This window comes from Alternaria novae-zelandiae, assembly GCF_023758075.1.
Source record: "Alternaria novae-zelandiae strain BMP 2774 chromosome Unknown scaffold_6, whole genome shotgun sequence".
Taxonomy (NCBI): domain Eukaryota; kingdom Fungi; phylum Ascomycota; class Dothideomycetes; order Pleosporales; family Pleosporaceae; genus Alternaria; species Alternaria novae-zelandiae.
The window spans coordinates 442328-453319 of record NW_026056966.1 but is presented as its reverse complement, the minus strand read 5'-3'; the positions used below and the strand labels follow the sequence as shown (position 1 = coordinate 453319).

The 10992-nt window shown below is 54.0% G+C and overlaps 2 protein-coding genes across 2 annotated transcripts; one reads left to right on the top strand and one right to left on the bottom strand.

Annotated features, from left to right (window-relative positions):
• Window positions 1–194: 194 nt before the first annotated feature.
• On the top strand, window positions 195–1217 carry J4E88_003690 (uncharacterized protein; the record flags this gene model as incomplete). Its single annotated transcript, XM_049397338.1, has 2 exons — window positions 195–1027; window positions 1076–1217. 2 exons carry the CDS (start codon window positions 195–197, stop codon window positions 1215–1217), a joined length of 975 nt encoding a protein of 324 aa, XP_049256726.1.
• Window positions 1218–1514: 297 nt separating this feature from the next.
• J4E88_003689 (uncharacterized protein) lies at window positions 1515–7952 on the bottom strand (the record flags this gene model as incomplete). Its single annotated transcript, XM_049397337.1, has 1 exon — window positions 1515–7952. The coding sequence occupies one exon, from the start codon at window positions 7950–7952 to the stop codon at window positions 1515–1517; it is 6438 nt and encodes a 2145-aa protein (XP_049256725.1).
• Between the last annotated feature and the right edge of the window lie 3040 nt (window positions 7953–10992).

Genomic DNA, 10992 nt, shown 5'->3' with positions numbered 1-10992 from the left:
CAATATGTGGGGTGTTCGCATACGTCAAGTAATCTCGAGCAATTTACCTCGTTCGCACCTGTAGATCGTCTGACCCGGATTAGTTGGGTACTGGCATCATTCTGCCCTTGTCATACTTACCGTGCCGTTCTCTCTTCAATGTCTATTTCCTAGCTACCTTCATTCTGTCTGAACCGCAGTAAACGGACAACACAATGGTCAAGTCAATTACCCTCGCGCTATCCCTAGCAACTACCACCCTCGCAGCTCCATACACAAACAGTTCATCATGGTCAGGCTGGGCCAACGTAAAACAACTCTTCGTCTTCGGTGATTCCTACACACAAACCGGCTTCGACGTAAACGGAACACAGCCCAGCCCCTCAAACCCGTTCGGTAACCCGGCGTACCCCGGTTACACGTCCTCCAACGGTCCCAACTGGGTCGGCTTCCTCTCTACAACCTACAATGCCAGCGACCTCCTCACATACAACATGGCCTACGGTGGCGCTACTGTTGACTCCGACCTCGTGACACCATACGCTCCCACAGTCATTAGCATGAAGAACCAGGTCCGTACCGAATTCCTGCCTACGTACGGTTCGCACCCTGCGACTGCACCCTGGACGTCATCCTCCTCCCTCTTCGCCTTCTTCATCGGCATCAACGACGTGGGAAATAGCTGGTGGCTCAACAACGCCACGCTCTACGACACCATCTTCTCTGTCTACGCCGACCTCCTCAGCGACGTGTATGAGACTGGGGCGCGCAACTTCTTGTTCCTGAGCGTGCCGCCTGTGAATCTTGCGCCGCAAACGCTGAACCAGGATGATGGCGGTTACGCGGTGGAGAACGAGGGAAAGGTTATTCTAGATTGGAATAAGAGGCTGGGGGAGATGGTGAACGCTTTCCAGGCAAATCACAGCGGGACGAAGGTGTTTGTGCATGATACGTGGGGGTTGTTCACCAAGGTTATTGAGGATCCCGCGAGCTACGAGCAAACGGCCGGAGTGAAGAACGTCACGGGCTACTGTACGGCGTATATGAAGTAAGTTCTACATGGAGGTCAAAGAGAGCATTGCTGACAGATTGATAGTGGGACGCCGGATTGGTACACCAAGGATGCTTCGTGCGAGCATCCAGTCAACGAGTACTTGTGGCTTAACGAGCTACACCCTACATTCCCTATTCACAACGCCACAGCGGATTCGATTGCGCAGTTGTTGAGCAAAGAGTAGAGGAGGCAAAGAAGGGAAGTCAAAAGATAGGGTAACCTTGGAGTATCATTGTATATAGGTAAGCGTCACAGCACCAATGGAGTAAATGTGAAGAAGAACGATCAATTCAGAAACGCCATGAAACTACTATTACTAATTGACTGACACAAAGAAAGAAAAGTGTGAACTTTTATAAAACACGATCAAAACCTGTTGATCGAAACAAGCAAAACCTCTTCCATCTCCAACTCAATGACTCAAGGAAATGTGTGAGCAACGATCAAAACACGCTAATCAAACTATTCCAAACCAAATCCCCTAGTAATCAATGTGAGTCTTCAACGGAGCAACAACACCGTTACCGACCATAGCACCATGCTGTCCCTGACCATGTCCATGGCCAACAGAGACCAGCTCCTCACTGCCAAGGCTCCAGTCGGCAATACCGCGGAAGCCACCCTCCTGGCTCTCCGCCTTACCAGCACCGAACGTCTTCGCATCCCACTTCTCGGTGCCCTCAACACCCTTCCACTTAGCCTCTGCACCGAACAAGCGGAACAGCTGAGCATTGAGGTGTTCGTACTCGCTGTAGCTCTTGGGCCATCCGCCGTAGCGCTGGTACGCCAGCTTGAGGAGGTGCAAGTGCTTGAGCGCAGTGGCGGACTTGTCGAGAGTGTTTGAGTCGACGGCCGCTGGACGAGGTGAGTTAGGTGAGTTCTGGACGTTGACGCCTTCGCGAGCGAGGAGCTCGGCGGTGGTGTCGTCTTCGTCGTCCGAGTCGTTGGAGGCGGAGGTTTGGTCGTTGACGAGGACGCGCAGGATGTCTTCGTGTACGCTGATGGCCTTCTTGAAGTAGTCGGCTGCGAGGCTGGCGGTCTTCTCGCCCTTGGCGGCTTGGGCCTGGTAGGCGTGGCCGGTGGAGGTGTAGAGCTGCGCGAGGAGCTCGTACGTCTCGATGGTGACGGGGGCGCGGGGGCCGTGGGCACGGCGCATGTTGTAGGCGATGTCTTCGGCGAGGCGGATGGCCTTGACTTGGTGGTTGGCCAGGTAGCGGGCGCAGATGAGGCGGCGACCGAGGTTGAGCAGGACCTCGGAGGGCCATGAGCGCTGGGCGTCGCGGGTTTGCCAGAGAGTGGTGAGGAGCCACTCGAGGGTCTCGTAGTCTTCCTGTTCGCCGAGAAGAGCGGACAGGTGGGACAGCTCGTAGAGCTGGACTTGAGCGAAGTTGATCTTGAGGTTCTTGCAAATCTCGAAGATCTGCTTGACGATGCGGTTGGAAAGGTCCAGCATCTTCTTGCGGAGAGTGGCGTCGGGGCACTTCTCACCATCCCGGCCGACGAGCAGGGAGGCGAGCTTGAAGCCCATGCTGATAGCACGAGGACCGTTGTAACCGTCGTTCTTGCGGGCGAAGAGGAAGCCAAGGTTGGCAACGTCGTAAGCCTCGTGGAACTTCTTCGCCTTGGTGAGCTTGGCGACGCTGTCATTGCTGGAGAGAATAACGGCGCGGTTGAAGTTCTTGTTGCGTCCGTGGCCGAGATAGTCAAGGATGCCAATGATGAAGATGCGTGGCGACTCCTTGCTGAAGTCCTTCAGGTCCTGGGCGTCGCGCTTGACGAACAGACCAACGGCTTGCTCCTCGACAACGGTGATCATGTCTTGCTGATCGTTGCGGCGCAAGAAGTAGCGGAGAGGAGCGGCAGCGAGCAATATGTTGGTAAGGCTCTCGTTGTTGTCCAGAGTCGAGTGGAACTGCACCCAGTAGATGTACTCCATGGTCAGATCAGCGTAGATCTCCGAGAAGCCAATGCTGAGATCCCTGCGCAGGTTGTACTGGAGAGATGCCAGGAAGGCAATCGCAGTGCGGCTGCTCTTAGTCAAGTCGAATGACCACTTGGAAGCGTTGCGGGCATCCTTGGCACAGATCTGGCGGTGAAGCTCTTGAACCATGGCGTGAGCAGTGCTGGTCTGCTCGATGGCCTGGAAGGTCGCGGCAATGGACTTGGCCGACTCAATCTGCTTCTGCGAGGACGTCTCCTTGGACACAATCTCGGAAACAGCCTTGGAGATCTGCTTGACCGCGACGTCCGACTTCTGCTGGCGCGAGTACAAAGACGCAAGCTCCCTCAAGCTAGTGAGCGAGGACTCGTGGCTGTAGCCGTTTTCGCGGGTAGATTGCTGGAACTGCGACTCAGACATGCTCAGAGCACGCTGGACAGTCTCGGCCTTCATGTTGCTAGACAGCGAAGAGTGCATCTGCTTGACGTAGAGGGAAGAAAGCGCTTGGTTGATCTCAGTGGTGCTGGTGGTCGTCGTGACCTGCTTGCCCGACTGTTGGACCGCCTCGTAGAGAGAGATAGCCTCAGACATGTGCGCCTCGCTGCTCTGAGCAACCTGAGCAAGTGCGAGAGTTGCGCTGATAGCGGTGGTCGACTCAGCACCGAAGACAGCAATAGCAGTCTCGCGGTACTCCTTAGTAACCTTGTAGAGCTCAGACCAGTTGGCCTTGGTCTCCTCCAGGCACTGGTAGTACCGCTCGTACAGAGTCTCGACAAACTTGACATCGGTGAAGACCTTGTGCTGCTTGGTCTGACGGACGAAAGTGTTCCACAGGACTCCGTAGAAGGTAACTGCCTCTGCGTACCTACGGTCTTCCCAGTAGGTGACAGTGACTACCAGCATAGCGTCAAGTGCGTCCTTGTGGCAGACATCAGAGTCCTTGTTGAGAGCAGTGATGATCTGCAGGTAGTAGTCGAGCCAGTAGCCGTGGTTGCGCGGGTGGCTGCGGCATCTCTGGGCCAAGATGTACAAGGTCTGGATGGTGAGCTCGTGGGTGTGACCAAGACGTGCGCGGTACACAACCAAGATCTCCTGGTACGTGCTGATAGCCTTGTCGGCGTAGCCGTGCTTGTCATAGAAGTTGATCAACAGGTTCTTTGATCTCTCGAAGGTGGCCTTGTCGACCTTCTCGGTGACCAAGACCGCGCGGAAGAAGCGGTTGTACACATCATCAACCTTGTCAAGCTGGCGGGTCTGCAAGTAGCACTCGGCGAGGCGTTCGACAAGCTCGATAGACTCTTGAGTGAACACAGTCGCCATTGTGACGTCGTGGATGGAGTTGGCAAGGAATGAAGACCAAGTGCGCTGCAGAGTCGCGTGAATGACGTTGATGGCAGCGGTGTAGTTCTTCTTTGCCATGTGTTGAGCGACAAGCTGCCTGGCTAGCGACATGGTGCTTGCCTCAATAGTCTTGGAGCTTGCGATGGTCGAGAAGAACACATCTTGGTAGACAGATTCCGATACAGTCGTCGTAGTGGTAGTTCCAGTGCTGTTCAGGCTGTGCTGGACGAGCTCCTTCGAAGTCTCAGACAGTTGCTGGCTGACCTCGCGAGACTCACTGCTCTCCTGAGAGCTCATGTTCTTGTGGTAAGAATGGGCGAACTTGAAGATCGAGAGAGCTTGCGAGTGGGTGTTCATGCTTCGCATCTCCTTGCCGACAGTCAAGAGGCGCGAGACGATGCTGTTTGCGAAAGATAACTGGTGCGACTCGTACTGTTGCCAGACTGAAGACAAAATGGCGGTAGACTCGCTGGTACGCTTCTGGTTCTTCAAGAACTGGGCATAAGAGGTGGCGATCTCAATGTTCTTCTCATGCCATTCCACAGATTGGACGGTGCGGCACTTGGAGGAGACTTCCATCCAAAGCTCGACGTACATCCTTTCAGCCTCCGCGAACTTCTTCATAGAGAGAAGCTTCTGGATCTGGATCAACTGAGCGTTGATAGTGGAGATGGTGAGGGCTTCAATGGCCTCCTCTTCCTCGTGGTCATAATCCAAAGTGAAGTCGTCGTAGATCTCGATCTCACGATCGCCGGTATCCTTTCCGAGAGTGACCTTGAGATGGTCATTGATGTCATGGGCCTGGTGCGAGTCCCTGCCGTAAAGCTGGATGGTTGCATCCTGGATGAGACGGTAGATCTCGATAGACTTATCCTCTTCGTTGATATGGGCGTAGAGCTGAGCGAGGAGCTTGCGGGTCTCAATGACTAGCTCAGAGGTGCTTCCGTACTGACGCTCATAAGTCGTGATCAGCACCTTGAGGATCTCCTCACGATGAGTCATGATCTCAGACCTCGTGGTGGTGGTCTGGGTCTCAGTGATCTTCAAGAACTGACTAGCACACTCCAGAGTCAACGGATGCATGTCAGACAAGACCTTCCGGCTGACGAAGGTGCACAAGTAGAGGTACTTGGTCGCTTCAGGGATGTTGGAGATGAGCAGGTAGCTCGTGGCGATGGACAGGTACGTCTGGAGAAGACCAGGGTGGTTTTCTGGGAGGGTGCTCTTGCGGAGAACGACCACAAGCTTTTGCAGATCCAAAGCCTCGGGAATGGGAAGTTGAGTGTCCCAGCAGTACGACTCCAAGATAGGGAACATGGTGCTGTCCGGGAATACCTTCTGAAGCTCGGCAGTAGGCTTGAACTCGCCAGTAGACTTTGGAGCCAATGGAGACTGCTGAAGATGCAGAACCCAGTAGCGTACCGCGTACTCGAGGAAAGGATGCCTCCTGAACAGCCTGTCGGGAGTGGCAGGATCGAATGTGTCGAAGGTAGGTTCGGTGTTGTGGTCCTTCAGGGTGTGCTTGGTGTAAGAAAGAACCCTGAAAAGCATGTCGGTCTCGCTGTCCTTCAGAGGGATGGGAATCTTTCCGTTGGCGGAGAAGTCATGAAGGGTGGAGTGGATGACGGGATGCTTGAAACGAACAATACGTTGGTGCAAAGTAAACAGCGGCTCAAGCGTCCTGAAGATCTCGTTCGTGTTGATACCCTTGTCGGTCACAGTGCTGCGCTGCACGTCGACTGAGAACAAGGTGTTGATCTCATCGATTGTGAGAGGTCGCTCAGCAGCCAAGACCCATGACAACAAAGTCTTTGCCTCGTTGGTGGGGTTGAGAGCGGTAAAGAGCTTGAGAGTGAGGTCCTGAACGGACGGCTTCGACGACTCAAAGCTCTCCAGAGTCTTGATCAACGCATCTGGTGACTTCTGGGTGTTCAGCAACTCGCAAGTCAAAGTGACATGGAGGAAAGATCCGTTAGACATGGTGATGATGCGGTCCAATAGTTGCTCTTGGTCGAAAGGACGCTGGCCATGGAAGTGGTGGTTGTGGATCAAAGCACGCAGGGCAACAGCGTGAAGATCGTCTCGAACGTCCTCCTTGACGATCTGATGCTGAACTCCCTTGGCCGAAGTTGGCATCTTCATGGAAGATGACAATGTGATGAGTCTGACTCCATGACCTTGTTGAGTCACCTTAGCCAGCCTCTCAAGTAGATCAGCTGGGCTGAAACCACCCATAGCTTGCACAGAGGCGCTGTTGGAGGCTGCAATCTCATCAAGACCGTCGACAACCATAACCAACTCGTTGCTACCCGATACTGGCTGCTGGAGAGCCTCACCCAGTGCCTGCCACATGGTCTCTTCGTAGGCCTTGATATCATCGGTGCCTCTGCATCGGTTGTAGGCATTGAAAAGAGCGTGGTACACACCCATGTTCCCAATACGAAGGTTAAGCAATTGGTACAAGAGCGACTTCACTACTGCCAAAGATGTAGCAGCAGTCGGGATGTCAGGCGACAGCGAACAGAAGAGTGTGTCGTACTGCTTCTTGTTCATAGGTCGCTGCAATCGCTCGACGATCGATCCCGCCAATGTCGTCTTTCCAGCGCCCGACTGACCGGTAACAAGGAAGACCTTGTTCTCGCTCTGGAAAAACCTGGTCATGTGCTTGTTAAACCAGAGGCAAGTAAACTCGGCTTGGTTGTCGACATATGTCTCGTGGTCTCTGGTGATGGCGGCAATGACACGGTCTTGTGAAGCCAACCAGCGGCTCAAGTGCTGAACATCAATAGCCTCACCCTCTTCGAACTCTCCGCCTTCGATCTGGGACTGCCAGATCAACTCGACGACGGTGTTCTGGCGAGTACGGAAAGCATCAATGGTCTCACCGAAGAGCTCAAAGATGTCAAGCGTTGTTCGGCCGGGAGTCATGCCCTTGACGGTCTTGTAGAACTTGATGGCCACGTCTACTACGAGAGTGATGAGGTCTGTGTACAACAAGCAGATCTGCTCGCGGATCTCTGAGCTACCTGATGTCAACAGCTCTGAGCGATGCAGAACCGACTGGAATGACATGGCGAACTTGTAGAAGACGGAGAAGGCCTTGTCAAGAGCCTCGGAGTTGTGGTGGCTCAGCTCGAGAAGGAGCTGCGCATGTCCATATCCGATGGTAGCTGCCGAGCTGCTGTCCTGAGCAAATGGCTTGACAGCTTGCTCGAATTTGTGAAGCTGCTCAGCGAAGTACAGAGCGCGGATCAAAACTTTGTCCCAGCGACTGCCCTTGTGAGGGAGAGTGGTCAGGCGTTCAGATCTGATCCATTCCAGGAAGGCAACGTAAGAGACGTTGCCGATGCTCTGGAACACACCAGCGCCCAGCTCGGCCATGCTCTTCTTCCGGAGAGAGGCTGCCGAGTCCTGGACCATGGATGTTTGGTACTGGTTGCCGTTTCCTCGCTTCAAGTTGTTGAACGACGACTTCATCATGCTGAAGTTTCCGCTGGTGGCGCGAGAAGAGGTGAATGATGGCAGACGACCCTTTGTGCGGAAAAGGGCTTGAGGTGACTGTGGTGGAGAGAAAACCGCAGATGAGCCGTTCGCGCCGTTCGTCTGTTGCCTAGACGAGGTGGGTCTGGGGGATTGCATGATGGGCGTTGAAGGTTGTGGAGATTTGATGGTAACCACGGACTCAACTGAGATGTTGGAGCTCACTGAGAAACGGATGGGGGATGGTGAAGGAGGACTGTCTGGCTGCGGAGACAAGTCAAAAATTAGCTCCGTGTTACGGCGAGCTGGTGTGGGTGTTGTAGGAGCAACACGAGATGATGCAGGGGAGACCGAAGGTATTGACTCTGTGAGTGGTAAGGTGTTCCTTATCACTGGACTGGGTCGTACAGTAGGTTCTGGTGATGGTTGGGGATTAATTCCAGGTACTGCCGAAGTGGAGTAGCTGATTTGTGCCGGAGAGGGTCGACCTTTGGTGACTGGTAATGACGGCGGCGAAGATGAATACTTCGTGGACGGAGGAGACGAGGTTATGTCGGTCTCGATAGATGCGATGGAGGCTGAGCGTCTATTAAGATCTTGAGAATCTACGGATGCCTGGGAGGAGCGCTTCTTTTTATGTCTCTCTAGGAAGCTGGATCAGTATGAGGATATGTTGAGGATGAGAGGCCGACTCACTGAAAATCTGTAACATGAGTTGAGAGGAACATGAAAGATATGCCTCCAATGATACTCAGGTCGTCCCTATATATCCCAATGGCTTCAAAAGCTACGATCAGATGCGGCAGAGCTCACAGACCACGAGCGGGGCACATGTACTTTGATAGTATTGATCAACAGCTTGTCGTCATAGTCTGAGCTTGTGAGTATTCCCGATGAGTATCAACAGCTCTACGCGCATGAGCTAGTCCCTCGAACCAGGATGAGCTCTGTGGATGGCTCAAGACAGCCCTAGAGTCGATAATGCAGGTCGGCGATCATGCATCCTAGCCGAGCTTGACACGTCTGGTACGTCGTTTTTGGCATGAGTGAGTGCATTGACGCGCACGCATGGTGCATGAGCTCCACCGTATGGAGTACGTGGGGAGGCTGCGCTTGCTCCGTAGTCGAATGAACCAAGCCAATGCAACTAAGGACCCAGCCGGAGTGGGGAAGCTTGAGCTATGGCGATTTGATCTGGACAAATGCCGCAGCGACTCAACACAATCGCTGCAAGGAGCGGGGCTCAGTCAATCTATGTGAAGGTTATCCAAGACCGGTCAACAGGAGTACCGTTTTGGGAGCTTTGTCATCAGCCTGGTATAGCTGAGAGGCTGCACATCGATGCCATGGCGTCCAGTAAAGTCATCTGGAGTCCTCGTGGTCGAGATTCTCCGTCCCTCAGAACCTGCTTCGATCTGCAGTCTTTCAGAGCCCATGCTAGACTGTCGGAGAAGAAGATTCCAATAGAGTGGTAACCGTACCGCATCCACGACATGCATTCTGCAGGAGTGAGATATCACATGTCTCGCGTTTCATTTTCCATGATTGTTTTTGCATCACCACGCCTTGCCCGTCTCCACTCCCGTCAAACACGTTCTCTTTCCGTAGTTGACGAGGCGGCAAGCACAGGCACCGCCGTTGGGGTGCAATGTCGTTCTCAACAGCGTGGGCAAGCCACGATAGCCTGCAAGCGAGCAGCCTGTTAGCTGCTCCATGAATGGTCGGCGACCACGTCTGCCGTGGCTCTAGATGGAAGTACGAGATACCTCGCTAGTGTTGATCGAGTTTAGGAAGTAGGCGGGGTTGACCGAAGTCCTATAGTGTGGATCTCATGGCCCGCGGCGAGAGCTGAACTGTCGCAATTAGGCCAGGTGGATCTGCGGGCGGAGGAACGGTCCTCCCGCTCTTGGGCCAAGCGGCCCACTCACATCGCTGCTCGCCGACATCTGCAAGCCTCAAGATTGATCTGCTCCTAGCATCATCGATGGGCGGCCCGCTAAGGCAGAGTGCAGAGCTGATGGGAGCAGGGCAGACCCACCACTCACGTCGATCGATTGCGCTGCCGGAAATCGGTGCAGGATGTGTCCGGGATCTGAGTAGAGCCATTCCTCAGCCTCGGAGAGAGGTCGTCGATGCGTCTTTGGCTTTCGGCATTTTCCTTTTAGCCTTCCCCGTCGATTTACGCTTCCACGGCAGGGCTCGCTTATCGAACCGCGACAGCATCGTTGGAATCGCTTCTCGACGACGCTCAAGACACCGGCCAGAGATTCTGATAGATGGAAGAAAGATTAGGAGAGATGGGAGAGAGCTGATTCCGCTGCTCAGATTGGCATCGGGCTCTGCATCGACGTGTCCTTCGGAATGTGTGCTTTTTGCTTGTATCCACGCTACGTCATGCGCCAGCCCGCGCCCTAGCCGCAGATCCTGGCCTCCACTCACCTCCACTTCCAAGGCTGTCTGCATCTCCAACTCTAGTTACTTTAGACGATGGCGCGTCCTACCAGCGTCCTTTTTGGCACTTTCTCACCAGTCGTATTCCTTATTGGGAGCCACGAAATTACGATTCGGCTCGAACGCCGGGTCATCGGGCTTCCCGGCAACAGCTTCCCCCAGCACGGTACGGAAACCGTGCACGGCTAATCGTCGTCATGTTTTGAAAGCCGGAACATTTTCCCAGCGAATGCTTTTGGTTGATTCGTCCGTGGGATCTGCAGTTTTATGTGTCCTGTAAGGCAATTGGGTTCGGAGAGCTCAGACAGCGTGTAGAGTACCCGTTGACGCCAACATAGCAGTACATGCTTTTAGCAGTAGGCGTGTCGAAAAATCCCAACAGTCACGCAATCTTAATGAAAGAGCGTCTCCACAAGCCGTGATGGGCAGCTGGCGTCATTGCCGGTCGTTCTTCAGTCACCAACAGGAGAAGATTCCATGTAAAGTGGAGGCAGTGAGCATTACCACCCAGCATGGCGCTACACTAAGCGACACTGCAGCTACCCAGATATCGGCGATGTCTTGGACTCGATACTAGCTCGCCAATATGATACATCTGGAGACTGCGACCGACAGGACCCTCGTCCGAAACGGTACGAAGGCGCAGCCATACCCCCAATCGGACGGAAGTTAGAAGAAGCATCCAAGCGTGGGAGACTGTGGTAACGTAGCATTGCACAAGCTACCACGCTGATCTGCACCACCCTCA